The sequence below is a fragment of the Drosophila innubila genome, assembly GCF_004354385.1.
Source record: "Drosophila innubila isolate TH190305 chromosome 2R unlocalized genomic scaffold, UK_Dinn_1.0 1_C_2R, whole genome shotgun sequence".
In the NCBI taxonomy this organism is placed as follows: domain Eukaryota; kingdom Metazoa; phylum Arthropoda; class Insecta; order Diptera; family Drosophilidae; genus Drosophila; species Drosophila innubila.
The window spans coordinates 17,526,127-17,553,600 of record NW_022995374.1 but is presented as its reverse complement, the minus strand read 5'-3'; the positions used below and the strand labels follow the sequence as shown (position 1 = coordinate 17,553,600).

The 27,474-nt window shown below is 37.6% G+C and overlaps 1 protein-coding gene across 1 annotated transcript in view; it reads right to left on the bottom strand.

Annotated features, from left to right (window-relative positions):
* LOC117785293 overlaps positions 1-26,952 on the bottom strand; it is a 43,644-nt gene extending 16,692 nt beyond the window's left edge. The window contains exons 1-2 of the mRNA XM_034623236.1: positions 26,886-26,952; positions 11,712-12,299 (exon numbers count right to left, since the gene is read on the bottom strand). Of these exons, the coding sequence (XP_034479127.1) occupies positions 11,712-11,880 (169 nt within the window). The 5' untranslated portion in view covers positions 11,881-12,299; positions 26,886-26,952. The remainder of the gene's footprint in view (positions 1-11,711; positions 12,300-26,885) is intronic.
* Between the last annotated feature and the right edge of the window lie 522 nt (positions 26,953-27,474).

Here is a 27,474-nt window from a genome sequence, read left to right as displayed (position 1 = left end):
TTGATGATGATCAGATACAATGTTCTATGATTAGCTATGTCTAATCAATGTCTGTCGTTAAACAATTTTCTTATTTGCTATCAATAAGTTGTTTGTAATTCAAGCTAGGCCAAGACTTCAATTGTCTTTAAGCCACATGTCACCAGCAGCAACAACAACGACAATTGCTGGTGACAAATTGGCAATGACTCAAGCAAACGCCTTCGTTTCCTCCCTCTCTCAACTCAATAGGCGCCACTTGACAGCAACAGCAACAACAACAACAACAGCAACAACAGCAACAATGGCAACACTGTAACGTAAATGTGTCTTTGATTTTTCCTTTATTTCTATATTCTGCAACAACAATACTGAGAGCCAAAGTCTCTGCACGTGACCAATGACAATTTGCGACTCAAGTTGTTGGCCATTTATGACCCGACTTGATGACGGCCTTGTCCCCTTGCTACCTCCCCCCTCCCCCCACCCCGCTGCCGCTGCCTCTGCTCAGCATTCTGTTGAGTGGATTTTTTATTTTATTTTGCTGTCGTTTATTTGACTTTGGTCGAAATGCCCCTCAGTTCATTCCAGAATAAGAAGTTTACTCGTTGTCGTCGATTTGAGCTTTAATATTTCCTGCAGGCGCATTTGTCGGGTTTTAGGGTCTCTGCTGCGACATCAAAGCGTTGGCGGAAGTTCAAATTGCTTTGGCAGCCCATTCACTTGTTGGCACATACACATATATAGACCCGAGACCCCGATAGAGTCATAATTCGATTCCAATTGCTTATGGCCAAATGCCGCTCCATTGACAATCTCACCTAAATTAACTTCAAAATTAGCCAAGGGACATGAGTTTTGTAGATTTCCTGCAAATGTCATGAGTTACTTGACTTCCTTTTATTATAGGAAGTTATAAAATATGAAGAATTTTATTGGGTTTTCCTTAGAAATATTATTATGCATAAAAGTTGTTGATGATATGCGCAGATTTTGTTTGTCTTTTGCTGCTTTTTATGAAGCATTCAATTTAAACAAAATAATAGAAAGATCATAAGTCAAGTTGTGACTTTATTAGATCAACTGCGTGGCATGTCTAGGTCACATCAGTCATCCACTGAGTGCACTCGAGTACTCGTACATGCATATTTATATAACCGTATATAATAATTTTATGTTTATATTTTATTTATAACAAGCTGCCTGCAACGTAATCTATTTTCAAAAATCTTTGTGCGCAGCAAAACTAATTTTATGATGGATTACCTGCCGCTACCCTCAACCCTCAGTCGTACTCCCCCCCATCCTACCCCAATCCCAATCTAAACCCGAATACCAATACCAATTCCAACTTTGTTGGAGGTTCCACTGTGTTGCACTTATCGCCGTCCATCAAGTGCAATGCAGCGTGAGGCTCGCCACGCTTATCACACACATACTTACACACACACAATACACACGCACACCTCCTCCTCTGTGCTAATAGAAACCTCAAAGCGCGTTTTACTTCTGTTGACATTTGTAAAATGCAAACAGAACACGCAGAGTCGAAAGATAAACCTGCTGCATGGACATGGATATGGACTCGGAATCGGACTCGGAATCGGTCTCGGAAATGGACACACAAGGTTCTCGGACTTTGTCGATGGTTAGAGACATCACTCAAAGTGATTAGATCATGGCAACGGGCACGTCTAGCAAAGGGCCTAAAATTCCAACGGATAGATAGATAGATAGGCAGAAAGATAGATAGATTAGTAAAGCCGCTGTTCGGTGCGGAATCTATAGAAGTCTGGCAGAATGAATTATAGTATTCCCTTGCAAGAACATGTGGGAGCTTCAATTAGTTCGATTTTATTGCCCAAATGGTCATGAGAATGGTTATGGCAATGACTTGTTTCCCTGTTGCCCTGTTTTCACCATTTTTACGATATTGACACTAGAAATCGTGACTTTTTCATTATGAACGGGATTTACACGTGTTTATGGCAGCTCATAAAAGGGGTTTGCCCTGCCTCACAGCAAGTTCAATGGGTCGACTAGACTCGACTCGAGTCTAGTAAGTATTCCCAGAGTTCAAGATGTTGCTTGAGTTCAGTTGCAGTTCTCAGTTCCCAGTTAACTACTAAGTAAGTCGCATATTTACGGTATTGTTGTTGGCAGACAGGACACATTATGATCCCAACTCTGCCAGGTCTTGGCCCGTTTCCGTCTGGGTTAATTCATTGTTGTTGGCGCTAAAAAGCAAAAGCTCTTGCAAATGAAAGTTCGCTTTGAAGTGCGACAACACCTTTGACAAATAGTTGCAATAAAATGTTGTAAGTGCTCGGTGTCTACCTTAAAGGTTCAAGATGGAGCAGACATCTTTCTTGGCTCGATTCCGGCCCTGAACTAATCGTTGGGTAACATGATATTCATGCCGCATCAAATTAGCTGTTCTAGCCACGTCGTTGGCAGGCACGGAGGCAGTCACAATTCGAGCCAGAAAGAAGATATTATGCAAAATAATATATAATTTTGATAGCACCCAATTTGAGCCTGTCATAACAAATGTGCTGAAACAAGTCCTGAATATGTATGCCCTATGCTCGCTTCCTCTTTCTCTATCTCTCTCTCTCTCTCTCTCTCGTTTTACCCTCTTGGCACGCAAGGAAATTTCTGAAAAAAGAAAGGAAAATATTAAACTGGCTCACAACAACAAGAACAGCAGTAAAAGTGTACCAACAAAAAATCGATATATGTAAAAAATGTTTGCATGACTTTAGGAAATTTAGCAAACTTTTTTTCTGTTGTGTTGCTGTTGTTGTTGTTGCTTGGATCTTGGCTGGGCCTTTCCAAATAAAGCTTCATTGATATGAAAAATATCTTTTAAATGCTATAAAGCAGCTGGGAGCGAGGAGAGTCGCTGGTTTCGGTCTCTGTGAAGAGCGGCAGAAACAACACTCATAAAATTAATATGATATAATAAAGAAAAATTTGCAAGCTGCCAAATCCATAACAATTGATTCTGAATTATAGCTGGAAGCGAGGGATAGCGAGGGATGGTGAAGTGAGGGGAGTTGTGGTTCCGCCCTCAAAGGCCACTTTGCTGCAATATGTTTGTGGGGCTCTAAGCGAAACCGATTCGAATAAATAACACAGTGCCACATAAAACCAAATATGTTTGCACCAAAAAAAAAAAAAGAAAAGAGAAGAGAAGAGAAACGAAAAAGATGGTTTGGTTTGGTTTTTGTTGGGACGTGGCCACAAGGAATTTCCAAAAGGGATTAGTGCGCCACTTGCTCAACCCTCAGCTGTAGGGAAATGGTGGGGAGGTGGGGCAGGGAGGGGTAGGTACGAGGGGATACGTCAAATTAATCACGGCATTGTTCAGCGCTTTTCAAAATAATAAATACTTCAGCGCAACTATAAAATAAATTACTCAAAATCATTTCACATTTCACTATCTCAACGAATGCAACCACACAGAATAGAATAGAATAGAATAGAACAGAATATAGAAGATAATAGAATAGAATTGGATCGCTGGAATAGGCAGCAGTTCTGGGAGATTGCAGTGGAACACAGCGGAACTGCGTGTTTGGACAGTTTTAACATTTGGTTTCAGTTTTCTCCCCCCCCACTGCCCTTTTCCCATTCCATTTGTCGTGCGTTGTCATGCGTTTTGTGTGTCAACTTCAAATGAAATGAAATGTCTGGGGAATTTGTAGATCATTAATAACGTCGCACACAAAACAGCAAAAAGTATAAACGCATTGGGCCACTTAGGAGCCATGAATGGGCGTACGACCAACAACAACAACAACAACTGTCAACGGTCCTCGGATACTACGAAGGGAGCAACAAAAATACATAATAAAAATGCCAGGGAGTACCCAGGACGGCTGTAGCATTAAATTGGAATGGCAAAAATTAATCACAGCAACAGAGGAATGAATGAAAAATGCAATCGCTGCCGGCTACAAGATACCTTTGAGTATATAAATACGCAAATAGACTATGCTTCAGTATGAGGCAACATGAGATCAGCTGTTTTCAGTTCCCTTGAGATGTTTCCATTCACAGTGCAAGAGAGAGATTTAATTTTAGAGACATGTCGAGTCAGTTTAAGCTAAATTTGAGCTTAATCTTCTATTTTACTTCAGTCCTAACTCATTCACATAACAAACCTTGATCAAGCATTAAAGCTACTTTTTTTAAATTACAATAATGTCAATTAAACTATTAATAATTTATCTGTAACTCGATGTTTAATCAATACTCAATACTTCTCATTACTTTTTAATTTAAAGTCACTCAAACCAACTTTAAATACTTACCATTTTATTTTATCTTCATTGATTAAATTTCAAACGTTTTTCTTTTAATCACATAAAATAGTAGCTTTATTCAATTCTCAATCACATCAATATTTACTCAATTGTTTGACAACACTCTTTCAATCCTGAAATATTTTATACTCAATCATTTTAGTTCTCGCGTTTATTTCTCATTGAAATCGTGGAGTATTTTTAGGATCTCCATGGCATTTTTAAGCCTCTGCGATTTATGTGAAATTGAAACTAAATTCATGTGCATATTTTTGTTGAGATTTTAATTTCACTTTTCATGTCCCTCTCTCCACCCATTCAACCCCGCATTCACTATCAAGCTGGCACAACAATTTTCCATTTTCGTATTCGCTTGTTTCCATTATTATTTCGTTTTCGTGGCAGCTCGTTTTGCTTTTGTGTTTTGTTAGCTTCGTTTTAGACGTATTTTGTTTTTTGGCCACTTCCGGCCGAAGTTTTGGCTTTGCTTTTGTCTGGTGCAACGCTTTTTTAACGCTGCACTTGGGAATAGGGGATAGAATAGGGAATGGGAATGGGGACCCAGTCAGAAAAGAGACTACAAAAATAAAGGTGCATCCATAAAATATGGCGTGTGCATCTTCTGCTTTGTTTGCGTTTAATTTAAAGCGAGAAATGTCAAAAAGCTACAACAGAATTAAGTAAACAAACTATAAAACTAGATTATGAGACTTATAAACATAAACTAAACGGCAAAGCATTTAATAAAAATATGCGACAGCTAACACATTTTCAAAGAGTTAATGTTAAGAGGAAGGAAAAAATAAGTTAAGAGAAGGTCGCTCTTTAAACGCTGTTAACTTAATTAACAAATGAAACTTTGAAGCTTTGAACAGTTTAATAGTTTAACAGTTTTTAGTCGCTTTTTGAAATTTTTGAAATATGCATCAAGTGTTTTTTTCGGTGTTCACTCATGAATATTCATCGGACCCAGACACTTGATGAACTCGTAAATTTTCCGACACTGCCTTTTAAATATGCATGAAAATCAAATTTGCCTTTTGCTGCACACAAGTTGTTATTTAAATTTATATATATACATATGCATTATATATTTGTATATTTTATTTCCTCGCTGTCACTTTCATATACATATATTCAACTTGGGGGCCCACTTGATATGTGTTTTTTTATTGTTTTGTTTTTTGTTTTATATCAACTAAATTGGAGGCGCTTCTGCTTTTAGAGGAGACAAACTGTTTGACTGAATGGGCTGTTTATATCATCAATCGTGTCAAAATTTTGTAATTTGTAAATATCAAACTCATCGCACCGACGCATTTGCTTGAGACTACATAGATATAGATGCCTTTGACAAGATTGATGGATAGATAATACGACTGATAAATCTCCATTAGGGCACACATCCTTTTACAGTGACATTCGCTGAGAGTTAATTTGAAGTCAGTGAGACAATGATTTGATTTTGGCCGTGTCATTGTCATCCTCCGCCTCATTCTCATCCTCAGTCCTGACGAGGTGATTCGAGGATACGCCCAACCATCACTTAACTGGCAACCAGCTGCCAAGTAACTGCTAACCAACTGCTTCTTCATTTGTCATGGCTCAATGACAAGGTAGTCAGGGATCAATATAAACACAATTTAGCTATTTTTCAGTCGAATTTGGCCTTTTAAAAGATGAAAATTGAAATGGTATCAATACGGAATTTCAAAGGCTCCAAGAATAAATAAGTTTCATAACTCTCAATATATAAATGTTAATTTATAAAATATATAAAACCTAGATATTTTAAAATTATCTTTTTTTGTTGGTTAGCCGACAACACTGTCGCACAAAAAAAGCAACAACATGACTCTGATTGTTAGTGTCTCACAAAAAAAAAAATGAAGGAACCGTAAAATAGTCGATTGATTGGCTTCAATGATGGCATTTTAACCAAATCACAAACCCATTTACAGCAGACACCTAATGCAGATGGGCTGACAACTCCAAGACGGAGCTAACTCCAATGTCAATGATGGATACCTGAAACTAAACCCGAGAAGACGACGTGTCATCGTTAAACGGTCCACCAAAGTCATAAAGTTCCATCTTCTACTGATTGAAGGTGTCTGTTGCCAATTGCTTTCATATAAAACTTGGACCATCAATGGGTTAATAGTTAAGCCCAGCTGAACATAAAATACAATCAGCTGAGGCTTAGATAAAATTAACCCATTACTCATTTATTTTCATTCTATATTCGAATTTCAGAAAGTCAAAGTTATTTTGTGTTTTGGCTGATTAAATCACAAAATATGAGAAAATATAATTAAAATTATGATTCTGTTGATAGAAACTATGGCAATTATCAAGTAATTAAAGAAGCTAATTAGTAATACAATTGAAAATTAAATCAATAGAATTATTTTTAAATCAACTGAACATGCAAAGTGCCTCAGGGTAAAAGGACATGTATATATACACAGATACTAGCCCAATCGTCTAATATCGATTTCTTTAAGTAAGCAGAGCAGACAATTTGTTTTTCATTCACTGTGTGCATAGCATAAGCATGAGCATCAGAATAGTAAAAGCATTTCAAGTGAAAATAAATAGTAGTATGGAGTATAGCAGACACAAGAACAACGGCCACGAACAGCCAACATCAAAGAAGGCATACTCTGACTCACACACAGTTAGACACACACACACACAGGCACACTCTTGTCTAAGTATAAGCAGGGAAAATCGCTTATGCAGGAAGCACTTTTCTTTGGGGCTCCTGCTGAGATTTTCCACGCAGCGACTGCTGCAAGGATAAGAGCTCGCTTTCTTATCCTCTAACTCTGCAGGCTTCTTTTCTCGATGTTGCTGTGTGGGAACGTGATTTCAGCATAATTCCGTATATCAGCGCATAAATGGAGCATGCCAGTGACACACTCTAGAAAAACCAGCAAACACACTAACACACATACATACATACATACATATGTAGTCAGAGTCACGGCTGCACTTTTCCAGTTTACTGCGGCCTCAGTTCCCTTAGAGATACTCGTATCGTATCGCTCGTATCGGGTCAAGTACATTAAAAACGAATGCCAAAATTTGTTGAAAATCCCAGCACATGTGTGAGAAGAACATGTTAAAAAAGTTGCATCCAAGCATCGAATTTGTCTCTAAGCTATAAAATATATTCAATTTTATTTGTATTTATTTATTAATATATTTTATTTGTATCGCCTGTTTCGCTTACGTTCTAAACTGCCCTCGCTGTATGTCGAAGCGGCCATGTTTCAATGCTGAAAATCGAAAATCATCGAGTGCCAATTTACAATTTGCAAATCGAAAAGGCATCCGACGCCAATGCACAATCCTCAATTGAGAGTCGAGAGTCCGCAGGCGGCACATGGTGAACAGGCGCTCCGTCAAAGCCAGGATTCTGCCTTGACCGCATCAACACACACACACACACACACACACACACGAACACACAGACACATTCACTCACACACACATGGGACACACTCAGACACTCAGACACATCGATAGGTGGTTGCCAAACATGAAACATGAAATTCGAGCGGTTTAAAATTGAGCCCATTGATTTTTGAGCTGAGCACGTCTACCCCCGCATTGCTTTCCTCTCTGCACCCCCCCCTGTTGTGTAAGGAGTCTGGATATTTCCGTGTGTGTGTATGTATTTGTTTTAAAATATTTTCTGGATTTTCTGCATTTTCATTCATGCCGCACAGCGTCAAAGGCCACAGCAATCCATTCACATTTACATACACACTCACATTCACATTCCATACCCACATCCCTGTCCCTATTCCTATCCATTCACAGGATGTTGTTGCGGGTGGATAATTTTTCAAGTACTTGCTGCCATGTTCTGTTCCAATGCTGTTTGCTTAGCTTCTGTTCTCCGAGAGCATCGAGAGTCACAACTGGAAAAGGGTCGGAAAATCCTATGTGTGTTTTATGGGTTTTTTTTTTCCCAATAGATGTATATGTATGTATTGGCAACTGAAATCACAAGGATTAAAATGAGCAACATCCGCCAGGACTCTGTTTATTTGCCTTCGCGCTTAGCGCCGTCAAGGGTTTTGATTCCATCAGCAAGGATGCTTCTCAGCTGCGGCAATGCCAACATTTTTACAAATTGTTGTACAAATATTTGGAATTCAAAGTTGTCTGCAAAGGACAAGAAGACTCCTTCTGACCAACCAAAAAAAAAAATATTTGTAAAAAATACCCGCTACGCATTTATTGAATTAATGGATTATTTCTGTGTAAAAACATCTGCGTTCTCCACACATTTTTTTGTTTATTGTTTTTGGTTTTCTCTTTCGCATTTATTCAAAACACTTTGCCTCCTGGCATATTTATTTACTTGCTTTACACTCCTGGCAGGAGATAAAGTTGCCCATATTTAAACAGCACACTTTTTATTTGCCTATATTTGGAAATCATTTTCATTTGTTGTATGGAAATTGAACGCTGTGCAAATAATTAAATGGCAATTTAAACATTTAAGTTCAAATACAATTTCAAGAGGGTGTTGCTAACAAATTAATCGTTAATTTTTAAGGTCAACATCAATTCCTCTGGCTATTAAATAGGTTAATAAAGATTTCACATACTATTTAAAATACATCTTAAAGTCATTTTTAGTTACCAAAACTGTTGTTGCTTTACCCGTATCCTATTTTCGCTTTCGTACAAATAATTATAACCCCTTTGAACTCGTTTCTGCAGCAATTGTGGGAACTAAAAATCCCGCCAAATAGTTTGTTGCATGCTCAAATTACATTACGGGTACGTTTAGCCAAAAAAAAAAGGCCACAATCGCAACTGGAACTGTGGGCAAACACAAAAAACCATGTCAATTTTCTATTCCAATTGGCCAAAATATACATACGTGCAGGGGCAGCCTAAAGTTGTAGGCCCGTTTTTATTTTTATTGGCCACATTCATTCCAATTGCGGCTACTCAAACACACACACAAACACACAAAAGTGGTATGGGCGTCTAAACACATGCCACAAATTGGCCAACAGGAAAAAGTCGAGGCGCCAGTTAAGTTTTTTTTTTGTTTCGCATTAAAATGCACTTGTTAACAAGTAATTTGTCGGGGAATGGCAGATATTTGCTTATCGCAGTCATGAAATCAGTTCAGCAAAATAAAAAAGGTTGAATATTTGATTAGATAGAACGTATTTGGGTAGACTGTTGGGGCCCATGTTGACCTCGAACCTGGAAAAGGGACTACGTATTTTACATTTAACATAGTCCTTACTGAATGCCCTCATAGCTTGTTTGACTTTCTGATTGCTAATTGAAGTTGATACTCATGGTTGGGTAAGAATAGGAAACAATCTCATATAATTATGCACTTGAATGGAATGAGAAGTTGAGTTGAGTGCTCTAAAGATGCACTTATAATTAAGATAATGACAACTTCATTTAACGTCATGAACATGAAGAAAGCACTTCATGAGGAAACATATATAACTTAATCTTTATTAGAGCATATGCCTGAAGAGCTAAAAATGAATGAAACTCGAGCTGCGACTGCTTATAACTTTAACACTTAAGCCACATTGAAGTCAACTTGAGTACTTGAAAATAATACTACAATATGGTTATGGTTCGTAAAAAAAAAATACAACGAGAAAAGTCAAGTCAAATCCCCAGCGAGACCAAATCAATTTCAATCAAACAAATGCAACCGTCCGAGGAGAGGCTCAGGCATCAAAATTCACTCAAGTGATCCAATAAATGAAAACATGAAACAAAAAACAATACAAAAAAAAAAACCAAACGAGTCGAACTCAAACAGAAAAAGTCAAAAAACTAAAAGCAGAGGGTCTTGAGGGGTTAAGAATGAGAATGAAACTGAGCATTCCGGGAATGAAATCGAAAATAAAATGAAATTGAAATGAAATGCATGTTACAATATAATTGAGAATAATCAAATTTAAATCACATTTGTCTGACGCTGATCATGATAATCACGATGATGATGATGATGAGCTGGAGATGGCATCGATAACAGTACAAATGCTGTCAAAGGAGGGGAGGAGAGAAGGAGGGGAATAAGTGTCACAGTTTGTCACCAGCAGCATAAATCCAATTACACATGGCACAATTCGCTCTCAACTTCAAGGGGGAAATTCGACAGGCGATTTGTATGAAAATTTACAAATCCGTCCCGCATCCGCATCCGAGTCCGCGTCCGGAATCGGAACCATATAAACATCCCTCGGTCACAGTTGCAGTCGCCATCATCGCATTGCTTTGCTATCCAAGCGCAACATTACGAGTACAAACTCGAAAAGTGCATTTCTATTTTCCTGTCCCTAGTAATTAACGGTGCTGCATGTGTATGTGTGTGTGTGTGTGTGTGCGTATCTGTGTGAATGAATTTCGCTGCCAGATGTTTGACCTGAAAGGTTACGCCTCTGTTTCAAAATACACAAACGAAAATGTCAACAAACAGCCTGGAAAGCAACACATAATCACAGTTAGTGGTAATGAACCAAGAACAGTAACAGCCAAACAAACCCAAAATCCGGAAAAAAAAAAACCCATTGACATTTGATTCGATTTAAGTGAAGTACATTTAAATTAAAGGGAACGAGTTTTGGTTTTTTCAAAAGTCATGACTTTGTGAAGTTAAATACTTCTGCTGCGTATTTTTTATTAACATACCATCATAGTAAAATAATTTTACATTCCCAATTAAAAAAAAATAGCATATGAAACAATTAAACTTTTGCAAGAATCTTGCAAAATTATTTTAGTTGGTAGAATAAAGTTTTAAAAGTTGGATTCGGAAAATTCCTACACATTTTGCAAAATTCTGAGTTTTCCATTTAAATTTTCAGTTACAGATTTCTATCAACTATGAATATTTTCAATTGATTTTCAAATCATATTCACTTTATCTTCAGATTATATCACTAAGCAGTCTTATTTCGCTTTTTTTTAATGTTACCAACATCAACATGGTAAAAATAAAATGATAGCTGTCAAAATGTTATTTCCACTCCCAAAGTGTTAATGGCTAAATTACTTTTCATTCTTTTTTATTTTCATTTTATTTTGTTGTATGTTTCGGTTTCTTTTCAGTTCGAGTTCGCGTTGGTTTTGTTACCCTGCGTACATTTCAACATTTCCATTTTCATTTCCAAACATTTCGACTTGTGTTCTTGTGGTTACGCTGTTTATTTTTCAATTGAGGTTTTGACGCAATTCCGTCAATGACTCCGAATGTTTTATTTATGCCGCACGGGACGTAGTCAGTGTGTGTGTGTGTGTGTGTGGATCAATACACTCAGTGTAACCCTATCAGTTGTGGGTACATGCATATGTATGTGTACGTGTACATATAAGTATATATCTGTATAAAGGAAAAGGGATCAAAACACTCACCTTCATCAGCCGTCGCCGGGTGCTGTTCTCCCAGACTGCCAGGAACGCTTAGCGCCAGGATAAAGGCAGCCAAGCAGAGCCACAGTAGTGGGTAAAAGTCATGCTCCTTGCTCATGAGCTTGTTGTTGTTGTTGTTGTTTTTGTTGTTTTGGCTGTTACTTGTGCACATTGTGGCAATTGCGCACTGCGCCTTTTGGAAGGAGGAGAGCTTGGTTCAGTTCAATCTACGATTCCGACTCTTATTCGAGAGGCAGGATGGGCCCTCACCTGGCCCCCCTCTGTGTATGTGAATGTGTGTGTGCTTGTGTATGTGAGTTCAAACTTTTCGCTTTGCTTCTGTTAATTTAGCGTTTTTCATAAGTTTTTCATTGCGCTAGACAGCTGTTCCGAGTTACTCGCAAAACTTTTTCGAGTTGATGTTTGTATTGTTCTCATCGTATTGCATCACTCTCTCTCTCTCTCTCTCTCTCACTCTCTGTCGCTGTCTCTGTCACTTTTGTTATCCCTTTCCAACTGTGTGTTTATGTGGTTTTTCGTCAATTCAATTCGATTTGATTTGCATTTGGTTTTCGCCTCTGACGTGCACCACTGTAAATAGAAAATAGAATGCGAAACATTTTCACGAATTAGTTTTCATTTATGCATAGCGACAACAATAACAACAACAATAACAACCACAACAACCCAAACAACTGCAAAATATTGAATTGCAAATGAAACGAATCAAAGAATGTATGTACAATTTGTATTTGTATTCGAAATCGAATTTGGATGCTGCATTCGCTGCATGCAACACATTTTTGCTCTTTTCATTTGCAAAATTACTAAACATTTCGATTGCGATTTGATGTGTCTGTCAGAATTTCAAATGCCTTTTGTTTTGCTTAATTCGAGATAGTTGTGAGCTATTGTATAACAATCAGATAAACATCGATTTGAAGTAGTACGAGCTGCAGAGCGATAGTTACTATCATAAAGTTTGCATAAATTAAGCCAAATTAAAAAGAAATAATAAAATAAAAATGATATAAAAATTGTTTTTTTAGGTATTAAATTGAGCCTGGACTTAAAGTAAAATATATAAATCCCACTGAGATTTTAATAAGACATTGAAAAAAAAATGCCAAAGAGTTAGACTTAGTTTAGAAGTCCTTCATTGATATCGAGTTTTATATTAAATATTTTCTTGGCAGCTTCAAGGCATAATCCTCGTTAAAAAAGAATCAACAAGCCCGGCTAAAAGAGTTGAAACAACAATTTGACACGCACATACTTTGAGAAAATACCAAAATTGCCTTCAGCAAAGCAACAACAACAACAACAACAACAGCAAGAGCAGCAGCAGCAACAACATGAAAATGGAAAAGCTTCTGTAAAAATGACTCATTTGGAATGCATGGGCCCTGCCGAACTAATGTAATCATTTTGATGGCAACTATTTAAATATTAAAAATGCCCGAAAGCGCTCACAGTGCTCACAGTGACAGCCACAGCAGGGGAGCAATATTTATGATAGATTACAGTCCCCGAGTCCCGCTCGGAGCTGCCAAATGACCATGTTGCTGGCCATTGCCAAAGGCCGAGTAAATAATAAATAAATAAATATTTATTTTAATATTAAACAACAAGAATGCTGAGCATGCATTTGGGGTATGAATACGAAGGTAACATTTTTGTCAACCTTTCAACATGACAATACAAATTGACCTCAATTTTTTATAACAAATACTCAGGATTGTCGTGGAGTCGACTGAAATGGGAGAAAATGTAACAAAATACACACACACACACACACACACACACACACCAGGTAAAATATTGCTTAATATGAAGTAAATACAAAGATTTAAGTAGCAATCAGGCTACAACGAGCTGCTCCTCCTCTCCCTGGGGAAACTTTCCCCTCGACATGCTCTAGTTTATTTCTTCTGTTCTGCTTGAAGCAATTTCGCAAGATTTTCTCTAGCTACAGGACTTATCAGTAATACTTCTAACACATATACAAATACAAAGTCTCCCTCACACTCTCACACACACATTGACACTTTAACAGGCGTACAGAAGGGCGTCAATGAGAACAGGATCGATCAAAGGTGAAAACGGGCCCAATAAGAATTATTTGTACACTTTCTGATTTATTAACATTAACACAACTCAATTAACAATTATTCAACAGTATTTATGAAAAACAAAAATTCAATTCATTAATTTAACAGTCAATTGCTTTCGCTAGCCGATGATTCAGATCCCTCATCACTATCTACTATAACAATATAGGGTCTTCCATACTTTTTCATATAATTCGTAAAGTGCATACGACAAACCGGACAACGACGATTCCTCCAAACGATCCTGCAAAAGTCCTCCATGCATTCCAAGCAAAAGGAATGCTTGCAAGGCAGTATCACCTCGTCTTTTTTTGGGGCCAAGCAAAAGACGCAACAGTCCAATTCGCCGTTGATTTGCTCCATCATAAAGCCAATGAATTTAAACAAATTTATAAAATTGTCGCAATAATTCTTTCGACAGATTTAGAAAAGTAAATGAATTTCAAGCGAACATGTTTTCAATAATATTAATACTTTTTAAAAGTATTTTCTTTGCATGCAGCGGCCTTTTGCCAAAGTTCCCCTCGAGCCGCTCCTGTATAACTTTGGCTTTCACTGTGTCTAAGGTGAGCTACAATTTTCGTAGCAGCAGGAACCGAAACAGGAGTAAGGGAAACTGGCAACTACCGAGTGGCAACTGGCAACTGGCTACAATGCATGAGTTGCCATTCATAATATTAGCGCGTCGAGGCGATGACGACGATGGCAACGAGGACGAGACGAGGACGAGAACTGAGTGTGGCACACACACACAGACACACACACACACTAACAAAGGCTCGAGCCATGTGCAAGGACGTTGTTGTGGGCTCGACAACGAATTGGCAAATAGAGGCAGTGGCAGGAAAGAGTGCCACAAACTACACGTGTACGCAAAGCAATCAACAAGCAGGATACGAGTCGAATGAGTAACATAAATAATAAAAACGAGAGTCGCTGGCACCTGCCCCCGCTCCCCTCTTCACCTAGATGTCTACCCTTCAATCTTGCACTCACAATATTCGCATGAATGATGTCTGAATGGTGAATGTGTGAGTGGCAGACAGCAGCAAGGATAACTCGGTAGAGAGGGAGAAGACACACATCTGACAGGACGCTGCATATTTATGCTGTGCCTATTGGCGCCACTTGAGACCCAGGACCTCAGACGGACCTCCTCCCTGTCTGCCTTCATCCATTTGAGTCTAGAGCAAATAGAAAATATTTATGTATTATGCAAAGCGAAATGCGTAGTATCCATGGAATTGGAGTTGCCAAATAATGGAAACCTGTTGGCTGAAAATCTAATTTTCATGCACGAGTCAGAGCTCCCAACATATCCCAATGATTCCCAACGAGCCTAGTACGTGTAAATATACTCAAATTCACCAGTACAGGTTACAGACACATCCAGAGACATAACTCAATGGCGAGGTGAGGGAACATGGGTATTTAATTTGGGTTTATGCCTCCGTTGCCTATGTCAAGATTATGTGAGACTGGTAGGTGCAGATGTTAAATGTGCGAGTAACGTTGCTTCTTTACTTATATAAATACATATGTACATATGTACACGCAGCCGACCGGATAGATGGCCAATTGTTTATGGCCCTATTGTCGAATTGCGGTGCGAGTATCTGGAGTGACTGTGTAAACCGTAAAACAAGATATGTATTGGCCAAAGTGATTGGAAGTAGGAAAACCCAAAGGACTACTATAAGGACCGAAAGGAGGGACAGCTACACAATCGTCCATTGAAATGCTTTTCTTTCTTCTTTTTTTTGCAAAAAGTTTGCTTTAACTCACAATTGAGTAAATTTTTGTACGAGTATAAGAAAAGAAAACTTAAAGACTGCTGCTCTTAAAGTTTTCCACCCACATTGCCAAACAATCAGGGAATTTTCCCTTGCCAAGACAATTTGCATAAGTGATTTGCTTCTGCTTCTGAGTTGAGTGATGTTTGCTAGGCGGGTTCCAGCTCGCTTCACATGATCTCTACATTTCCCAGAGATTGAGGTAAACTGCGTCAGAACAGAACAACGTGACACCAACAAATTTATGAACAAAATCTGTACACAGGAAAAAAAATATTATACCAAAATTCAAGTTGAACATCCTTGATTTTAGCAATTATTTGCTAAGTATATATTCGGAATATTATTATTAAAATTAGCAGCGACTCAGCTTTCAAAAAGTCAAGGAACTTTAAAATGTTTGAGCCAACTAGTAATATAAAAATACATCAAAAACTCAATTTTTACGGAAGCTATTAATTTAACTTAACTTGAATAATATGTTGGGGATCAATCGAGTTAATTAAATCGATTGTTATCAACGATTTTAATCGCTGTTAATTTTTATCATTCTTTGACACTTCTGAATAATCTTCAAGCTGTCATAACTTTGCCAAAACTGAACCGATTTTCTTGCGGTATGTAAATTTTATTATCATTTGGCATCTATTTTGATTCTGCATCAAAATTGGAAAATTAAATTGTTTTTTCCATCACTATCAAATTTTTTAAATTAAAAAAAAAAAAATAGTGAATTGATATTGTTGATTGATTTTATCCGGGAATCCCGAATTTTGTTCTGTGTACGTGCAAAGTAAATTACGAGACAAGTCTTCCTTCCAACACAGCACAATTCAGAGGCTGGACCACGTCACATTGGCAGCTTCTAGTTCTTATTAAACTAGGAAGGATGGATGGGAGGGATATGGAGGAGTGGGGGTGTTGCCAACACTCCTGTTGCAGTAAGTGAAATTAATTAAAAAGGACGCATGGCGTTAGTCAAGGATTGTTGTTGCTGTTAGTCTGTGGCAGACAGCAGAATACGAGGACAGACAGACTGCCAAGCACACAATGAATGGGCAAAAAGATGTCAACACTTTGTTCAAGATGATGACGTCGTCCTCCTTTTCTTCCTCTTCCTCGTCTTCGTCTCATCCTTGTCGTTGTCGTTGTTGTCGTTGTGCTGTCCATTGTTGGCTGTCATTGTTTCATATTGCTCTTCTCATCGTCCTTTTGCTGCTGTTTATGAAGTGCCAGGATATCTGCACGTCGCCTCGCCTCAGAACGGGGCGCATTGTTAATAATAGAATCTTACTTCTATATTTGCTCGCTTCGCGTTACAAACTCGCAACAACAACAACAACAGCAACAGCAACAACAATAAGCACTTATTCTTTATTTTGTTTCCACTTGAGTCTGCAGGGAATTTGCTTTGAAAGAGGTTACTTTGCTCTCTCAGTTCCAGTTTCAGTTTCAGTTTCAGTTTCAGCGTCTTTTTATTTTACTTCACGTAACTTCTGTTTTGCCACTTGAAGTATTTTCTTTTCAGCCTTTTATAAATTAATATTCGCTGTTTCTTTATTTTGAGTAATGGGTTCAAGTGTTTAGCAGAGTCGACTTGGCATTTAAATAATTGAATTTAATATTTAATGCCATGCGTTGAATTTGTCAAGTTCCCTTTCTTTCTCTCTTCTTCATCATTTCTTTTTAAATAAATACTCATATATATTTTGTTTTAGAAGAAAATGGAAATATTAAATAGCGCTTGGTTCAACCTCCGTAATTTACGCCACATCAAATCATGTTTAAATTCTGCGGTTGAGATAATTAATTAAATTTGTTCAAGGCTCTTTGCTCTGGCATTTTCTTTGGCTAAGCAAACATTTTGCTTAATGAATTTCTGACAAAAGCGAACATTTTGCAACTTTTCGTGCAACTTTTAAACCACTTGAATTAGACACAAAAATGCTTTGGCTAAAAGCCACACAAATCAAAAGAAGAATTCTAAAAATGATTTTTAAACGTTTTAACAGATACTCGAACACATATCCTGGCGTTGTCATAAAGTCCTGTATCCACACTTTGCTGTGGTCAACCACAAAAATTGTTGCTCAAAAATGCACAAAAGCTTTAATAGTGCATAAACAAAAATATGTTTCACATGTTGCATTTGTTGTTCTTGCAAAATGAAAAGCAAATAAATTCCAATTGCATAAAATTTCCAGTGTGAAAATATTTGCGATGAAAAATGCAACGGCAAACAAAACAATTCGCAGCATTTGTACAGTTTACCCTATGAAAACATTTACGAATATATTTATATTTTATTATATCAGCATATATATTTTTTTAATTAAAAGTAAAAAGCCAATGCGGCGTGTCCGTGTACCCTGCGGGGGAATCTCGACAGGATGCGGGCCTTATAGGCGCCAACGGAAGGAAAACGGGAAAATCAAGGCAACTGATTGACTGCTTGATACCCTGGAATAAGTTAACAAGCAATTCGACAGCTTGACAGTGGCAACGTGTATTAAAAATGACAATTTAAAATGTGATACCGTGGAATCAACACTCTTATCTGACAATTAAGCAGCAGACCCTCTTTAGCACTTTGTATACAGGGTATATTGAATAACAGCAGCTGGAAATCATAAAAAATGCATACATATATATAAATAGGTATTACGAATATTGTTTATAAAATGGAGTCAAACTCATTCCGACTTTGGTCCAAAATGTTATTGCATTGGTTCCCTCTCGCTTCCTCTTTTCCCCCTTTTCCACCATCTGTTGTCTGTCACTTTGTTTACAACAAGAAAATGTGATTTTCGTTTTTGTCAGTGAAGAAAAAAAGAGCAGCCGCTCAAAGACTCATGGGGATTTTCATAGAAAAATGCCGTGTAACGAGCCAAAAGGTGCGCCACATATACCACACACACACCCACACACACACGCACACCTACACACAGAGCTAGCCACAAATACACTCACATGAACTCTGGGGATCCTTTGCGTATTTCAAATGGATTACAAAATGCTTGGAAAATTATTTTCAAATGTGCCGCCAGAGAATTTATGTGGCTGGTTTAAGCCACTTGCAGTCCTTTAACAGAGCCGCCGGGCTGACAAGAAGTGGAGTGGGGCAAGGAGAGGGTTCAAACATTGGTTAAAACATGTTTTATTGGCCCGTTCGCGTGTTTTCATAAATTTATTTTGAAGGGCTGCGAAAGCAAAGGCAGAACAAATATATAAAAGAGAGAGTGGGAGTAACAGAAGAGGGAGCAGGATGAGAGATGAATGAAAAAAAAGAAGCGAGAAAAGAAGGTAATTCTATTGGCCAAAAGGACTTTGTCTGGCGGTTTTTGTGGTCTACGCACGTGTCACAAGCCTCTTGTGATAATTGTGTGTGTGTGTGTGTGTGTGTGTGGGTGTGTTAATTGACGGTTTATGCACAGGTTTAGTATTACATACACTTAAGGGGGAAACAGGATCTCAGCTGCTCATAGTTAATTGGCAGCCGCGTGAAATTAATTGGATTTCTACGCACTTTATCTATGTTTTAATTACAGCGTGTAAGTAAACAGTGTCAGACACTGTACTGGTATCTCAATTTACAGTCACAGCCAAATATTATCTTTTGTTTTTGTAAACGAGCATTTAGTTAAGTTATCGATTTTATTTAAGTGTCTGGACATTGGCAGCAACACGTGATCTCTATCTGGGGACCATTAACTGTTCCCCACCCCCCTCCAACTGCACTCCCTTCAGTAATGTACACTGAATTATGATGCGTATGCCATGTTACAACCACCACAAGAACAACAACCACCATAATACCTGTAAATAACACACACATAAACAACCACAGACCACTTTGGGCGCAGTGTCGTCGTCGTCGTCGGCACTTTGGACATTACGGAAAAGTTTCCTAACTTACCGTCCAGACACACACACACACACACACACACGCACGCACATAACCCTAAAGCTGACGCCAGCCAAGCCCCCGGTCCCTCACTAATGGAGATTAACTTTAACCCACATTGGCGACAACAAGTAGCAATGTCTCGTAACTCTTACATTAGTTGACTGGCTATGCTAGCAGATACCCTATAGAAATTGTAATTAAAGCTAAAAGCAATCAACTTCAATTTCCTTTATTATTCTTATTATTATTAGTATTTATTAACGTCTGCTTATCACAGTAGACAGACAGAAAAAAATAACAAATTAGAGTTTAAATACCATTATTCATTTATTGTCAAACTATAAGCAGCAGACTCTTAACTATACATTTAAATTAACAAATAAATTAAAATATTACTGTGTTATGTAAATGTAAGTACAAATATAAAATAAAATAAGCATTATTAAATAAGCATGTTAAATTAACAACTAAATTATATTATAATCACATTTATATCAAAACTGAAAAGATAAAAATATTTAATTTATAGTTAGGTTTCACTTTAAACTTCACTTTAAATATTTATTTATTAAGATCTGATTTCTAGGGCAACACGACATAACGTGCTAAATTGATTCGCTAGTTCCTATTATTTTATTATTTCTAATTATATTTTATATTCGATTTTCAGATCGCTTACAACAAATAATTCATAAATTGAGGATTGTTTTAAATAATAATATGTTGGAATCACTGCGGACGGCAGCTCGCGCTAGTGACGAAAGCAGCAACTAAATTACATTTAGTTTTTTATCAGTATGAGCAACTCAAAATCATGATTACAATCAGGCACATCATACCCAGTCATGTCGTTTTTAGAGGCATTGTACTCGTGTGTACAATTTATATTGCGTTTTTGTGTCTCCGGCTTCAAGGCTTGCTTTGACATATGCACAGAAAAACACGTAACAACAACACGCAGGTCGAGGCTGAAGCTGAGCCAGAAACCGAGCCAAGGAATCTCTTGGAGCTGCAGGAACCACGGATGAAGGGGGCAGTGGGTGGAGGCGGCGGGAGGGGACATTGGATCACGCACAGCGCGCAAATTTTTCATCGTTAACAGCCATAAAGAAGGCAGAAACCGACGAAGCTGGCAACTGGTTAGCCAGGAACAGGCAGCCGAGGACAGCGGAGTGGAGTGGTCAAATGGGGAACGGGGGAAAGGGGGAAAGGGGGAGCGACAGACCACAGCTAATGCAAAAACAAACACAACGACCAAACAAATTTGCACAATGCACACAGAAGGCGAAGAGGATAAACGATATGGAAAAGGATGGCCGAAGAAGAAGAAGAAGAAGACTGAAGAGAAGTGTTGCAGCATGGAGATAGATAGGAGGGAGAGGGAGAGAGAGAGAGGCTGCTAATAACAAAACAAGCGACACTGACAACAACAATAGTTGCAACAACTACAGCAACAGCTGCAACAACACATGTTTGCTGTTTTTGTTTCCATTATTTAGTCGCACCACCCGCACCACCCCCACTAAACCACTTCTTCCCTTTGTCGGCATCTGCTTTGGAGGCTTTTGGCTTTGGGGCTGTTGTCGCTTTTACACTTTGCCATTGAAAGTGTGGAGCGCCAATTATTAAAGGGGCTCCGACAACAAGAAAAACGTGGCTTTACAATTAATTTGTTAAAACTATGCAAACGTCCATGACTATAGCACAGTGGGGCAAAGGCAATTGAAAACCGTTGTGAAAAATATTTATTCAATCTATTTGCTAAAATTATATCAATTATTTTTGACAATACAGAAAATTAGTTCTTTTTATTAATATCTCTAATATTAGTTAAGTATTTTATAATATTTTACCACTCTCCAAATTTTAAAAAGTCAAAATTATTTCCATTTAAATTCTTAAATTTGTTAGAAGTTTATTAAATTTTCAAGTGAAGTCTTAAGCAAATTCTTTATACATAAACATCATTAATTGGGATATATTACATTAGAATAATTCATTATGATATATGAAATAGTTTGAACATTATTTGAAATTAATTTTAAAATATTCTCTATTAAATTCATTTAAAATAGTTTCCTACTTTAAAATAATATTTTTATTTAATGTCATAATTTTAAAACTTTGTTTAAATTGATTTTCAGTATAGTGTACAATAATTAATATAAATAATTTATGTTAATCCACTTTTATTCTATTTAAATTTTATCTTGGGATTGTCAGAGTGTCACAGTGTGTCACAGTTTGTGTGCTGATGCGTCACAGTATTCAACAGTGGCTTGTTCTTGTTATGCATTTATAATATTGGTTGTGCATACACTAATACACACACTCACACACAACTACACCGCACCACACACATGTGTTGAGTGTGGCGCCAACGTCATGTGGATGCCACCTAGCTAGAATCCCTCGTCGCCATGCTCCTGTTCCCTTTACCCCATTCTCTGGGCCATTTGCAATCCCTTTAGGTGGCGCCTCGCACAGTCAAGGGGTGGTGCAGAGGAGGCAGGGGTCTAGGCGTGAATTATGACCTATTGAAACCTCAAACAAGTCGCACCACAACAAACAAAGCACCACACACACAGACGTCCATTACAACACCTACGCTCCCTAACTCATTTCGTCATACCCTCGGTTCGGTTGTGCAACATACGACTATACGACTATGAGAACGTGTATATACACTCCTTTCTTTCATTCGTTTTATATTTATTCATTTTTCACTCTCTCTCTCTCTCCCTTTCTATGGGTCTCCGGACTCCGTTCTTTCAGCAATTTTTACTTTATGACTTTATTTTGTCCTCGTTTTATGCATTTTTTATGCTCCATGTCGCGGTTTTCTCACTTTGTTCGACAAATCCACTGCCAGTATTCAGTTTCCAGTTTCCAGTTTCCAACTCCCAGTTGTGTTCCCGATCCCAATCCCTATACACAGCTCCCCTGCACCCTTTCCCTATCCCTTTTCAACAAAAAGTATTACCACCCGCCCTGTGTCTGTCGTTGCACTTAGTTTTTATGTTGTTCTTGTTGTTTTTTTGTTTTTCTTTGTTGTCGACAGAGTTTTATTATTTATGCATTATTTAGTCGAAACGACAATTATAGGTTGTTAGGAAGTTTTATGAGCCCAGGATAATGTGAGACATGTGTGAGACATAAGTTCAGTCAAGACTCCCCAAGGATAAACACCCACACACACACTCCCTTTAACCCTTCATCCTTAAACTTGCACCCTCCGCCTGACTTCAAGCACAAGTTTGTATACTAGTAAAGTGACAATGGAGGAGTAGACCAAAATGGATAGGTTAAATGAAAAATATATAGACAGACGAGCTGCGTTAACTTCATTTTTTAAAGACACTACAAAACATTTTTACTCTTTTTAAAACATTAAAGAAGCGCAAATAAAAGTTGATTTTAAAATAAAAACAAACTCTAGAAAAGTTTTAAAAATTATGTATAATAAAAAGTATGATAGAAAAAATATTAATATAATATATTACTGTTTTTTAGGTATTCTTAAGTTTTTAAAATTGAAAATGGTTTCCCATAAAGTGAATAAAATGAACAGGGGAATCCCAATCTAAAATTATTTTATATAGATATTAATCTAAGCAATTATAAATGAAATTAACTTTATGACAGTTATGACTCGTCCATAAACCCAAAACAGTTTCAGTTTACACATTAAAATAAAACTAACTCGAAATGTGATAAATATCAAAACAAACTATGAAAAAAACTATAGAGTACATATCAAATTATAATCATAATAATGCAACAAAATAATATCGAAATAAACATAAAGTTTGTTTTATTTAATGCAATTTGGCTTGCGAAACTGAAATTAATTTCTCAGCCCAGAGCAGCTAAGGACATGGTGAGAGTGAGGGAGACAGGAAATTTATTGGAAAACGGAGTGAAAAGAGAATATGTAATGAAACAAAATGGGGAAGAACACGCGCCACACTGTGCATTAAAGGAGAACTGAATTATGTACAATAATAAAAAGTTATGACTGTTAAATTTTTTAATTGCACATTTGGGAGTCTTGCTTCGTCTTTTTTTTTTTTCTTTTCTTTTCATTTTGTTTATTTAATTTTAAATTCTTGTGCACGCTGTGTGCGCTATTTTGTTTTCCTTTATTCTCTGGCTTTTGTTTTTATTAGCTACATTTTCCGGGCAGGCGACACTGAAACAACTTTATCGACATTTTCCATTCAAAATTTGTCGCAAGACAATGACAAAGTTTATTTTGGTTTTTGCGGTGCTCGAAAGTGAAACAAAAGTTAAACACTTGAGAAACAAAAGCAACAACAAACAGATGTTTTAACAACATTATTGTTGTTGTTGTTGTTGCTGTTTTTATTTGTGTGTTGTTGCATTTGTTTAGACTGAGCAAACATCGTCAGGCGGTTTTTTGTTTATGCCAAAAAATGAGCGATTAATGACCGTTAGGCAAATGCTTTTCCACTGGCTTTTCCTCAATTTGTTTTTATATGCGTAAGGTGTGTGTGCGTGTATTGGTTTGTCTGTATGTGTGTGTGTGTGTGTATCAACTGTGTTTACTCTTGCTTTTGCCTGAATAAGGAAATTGAATTTGTTAGCAGATATTTCGAGAACTTTTTTGAATCTGACTTAAATTTGGCTCTCTTGAGGCAATAAATTATATTAGATATTATTGTAAATTATAAGCTAAGACCAGAGTACTAAAACTGTAATAGACAATCTGGATTATAATAATAATTATAACGTAATTAAATGCAAATTAATTATCTCTCTATTTCATAAAATTCATTATTCTTGGTAGTTTTCATTTATTTATGTATTTTGTGATTTGCCCAAACAGATTTAAGCTTATGCTCAGATATCACAAATTTCCACAAATTCAAATTCTTATGTAGAAATTATGAAAGTTTATATAATTCTTAGTTTCATTTGATTTTCCTGCATTTGAACAAAGTAACAAGAAGCATAAGCAAGTGACCTATTTTATATTAATTTAATAAAAAAAGAATTATAAATAAAAATGTGCGACGTTTCACTGCATAATTGTAACAACTGTAATCCGCTGGCTAACTGTGCTCATTAGGCACAACAATCTCAATTCCATGGCAGCTGCAACAATTTTGAAACAAAAGTTCTTAAACTGAAGTTATGCATATGATGTGACCATTTAGACTTTTTGTTGGCTAATTTGCTTGCGACTTTATTTTTATTTTTGGGTTTGTTTTAATCTGGCCAAGTAAATGTACAAATTAATTAAAACAACAAACAAAACGGCGACAAAAAGGACAAGCAACAGTCGCAGCGGGGTCAGAGGTCAGAAATCACAGCATAAAAAAATGCGACAAAAAGAGAAAGAAACGCAAAGCAACAGAGCAACACAACAACAACAAAACGAAAACAAAATTAAGGCACTAAAGCAACAGCAACAACAACAACAACAACAACAACGAAATGTCACTGAGTAGTTGAAAAGGCAATTTTCACAAGCGCCTGTCGCAGGCACAACACGGAATAGAAGCCGCTAGCCAGGACCCAGAGAAGCACCAGTAAATGAAGGGACACCGCAACAATAACAACAGCAACAACAAGGACAACAACAACAAAGCGTCAGACCGCCAACCGCCGACGGCAAATGTAAAAAGTCAAAACTTTGAGGGAATGAGAATTGTGATGAGGATCAAGGAATGGAGGATTTCAGCGGGGAAAATGGCACGAAAAAGCGCGTAGAACGCACAGAAATAATAATAATAAAAGTGGGCAGAGGGTGGCAGGTGGAGCTCGGGTGGTTCAGTGGTACAGTGGTTCAGTGGGTGGTTGGGTGCGCGTTTCGACGGTTTCAGTGAGCACAGTAAATTATAAATTAACGCTGCAGGCGACGCGAGGTCAACGTGGACTGACTCTCCTCCCTTCCCCTTGCTCACCAGCTCTTGTCCCCTTTCACCCCAATTCCCTTTGCGTCCGCTAAACCAACGTTGTGGTTTTTTTGGCTTTTGTGTTTGGTTCTTGGCACACACACGCAATTGTATATACATCTATATATGTGTGTGAGTGTGTGTGATGTCCTTTCACGTGCGAACCAAAAACGCGGCACGCGTCAAACTGACCGCAACACAAAAAGCGAACAACGATTGAGAGGAAAACGGCAAACGCCAAGTGGTTCAACAATTGGTGGCAAGGAGCCAAAGCGTGGCATAAACTAAACTGGAGTGGAGTGGAGTGGAATGGCCGAAAGGACAATTCCAGAATTAATTTGAGACGCAGCGAGGTGAAGTGGAAAACTCAAATTGAAAATAAGATATAAGCTAAGCAGAGCTTAGAGCGATAGAAATGAACTTGTTTAGTGAAGATTTATAAGGAAATTTAACATGTTAATTGGATCCATTAAAGAAGTAAGAAATAGGTAGAAATAGTTTTACAAGGAATGTCTTTCAACTTAAAATGAGGTTAAATTATCAAAAAAATTTTACATTTTTTAATAATGTTAGAAGTGGTTTTAATCAATATTTAAGATTTAATATTAATAAGGAATTTACTTCAGTTTAAATTTTAAATGAGGTGCAGTTATATTTATATTTTTATATTTTAAAAACTAGTTAAAATCAAATTTTATGTTGATTAGTCCCTTGAAAGTTGTTAGGGGGAAAAGACATATGAAATATTGTGGCAAGGAAATTCTATTAAATAAATTAGAGAGTTGATATTTTAAATTTAGGAATTCTTAAATAAATGTACTCAAAAGTCATACAGAAATTTGAATGTTTCGTGAACTTTTGTCGATTGGTCTCTGCAGTGAAAGTTTACTGAGCCTGCCTAATTTGTCAAGCAAATCTCTTTACAGGATCCCATTCTTCAATTGCTCCCTGAGTGGGATTTGATCGTTAGTTAAGGCATTGCAAGGGGGGGAAGGGTTACTGTTCACTGCACTTGTCGTGGATATTTTGGGGCATGGGGAAACATAAACAGTCGGCAATGGTTGCAAGTTGACTTACACAATACGCATGATAAATATGAGGAAAACATGCACTCTGGATGGGGCACGGATCCGGCACGACATAAAGGACACTCCCCCACCCAATCACTCAACCACACACACCCCGTACACACTCACACACACTCACACACACTTTGGGGTTCAGTTTCGACACGCGTGCACAATTAAAAATTTCATTGACTCGAAACATGGACACGGACGGACATCCGTCTGCGGGTTGTACAAATGGTGGAGGCGTGGGGACAAGGGGAGGCTACGGCGTTACGGGTGCGGGGTCGGGGTCGGGCATAAATTAATGCTTAATTAGTACTGTACAACTTGATGGGCATTCATAATTTTAATTTATTTTCAACATATGCAAATTACTTTGTTATTTAATCCTTGTCGTAATCCGTTGTCCAAGGAACCGTATCCTGTGCTCCTTTCCTCTCCTTATCTATTGTTGTGTTTTGTCCCTCTCACTGAGAGCTAATTAAATGTTTTATTATTATTTTTTACACTTTTGCACTGGTCTCACACAGATACACACACACATATACACACGCACAACTCTTGTGTGTGTGGGACAGCTGCAGTGTCCATAATCTGCATTCAATTTAACGGCACAAAAAGGACACCCTCCACAGCTTTAATGTGCTATTTGTTGTTTTCATCCAGATTTTGGCTTTAAATTCCTTTTATTTTTCTTTTTGTTTATCTTTTTATCAGTGTTGTTTTAGGGCCTAAAGGTGCTTTATTTTTAGGAGAATCCGAATTCGAAAGGAGACCGAGAACGAAACGCGCTGGAGGCGATCGAACGAGAAGCCGACCAACTGACACTGGATGTGTGTTGGACAGGGGAAGCACACGTAACTCCCGACTGACTGGTCAACTGGTTGCCGCTTTGGATCTTTTAATAGCTCTCTGGCCAGACGAATATTATTATAACGACGACGGCGACGACGACGAAAGTACG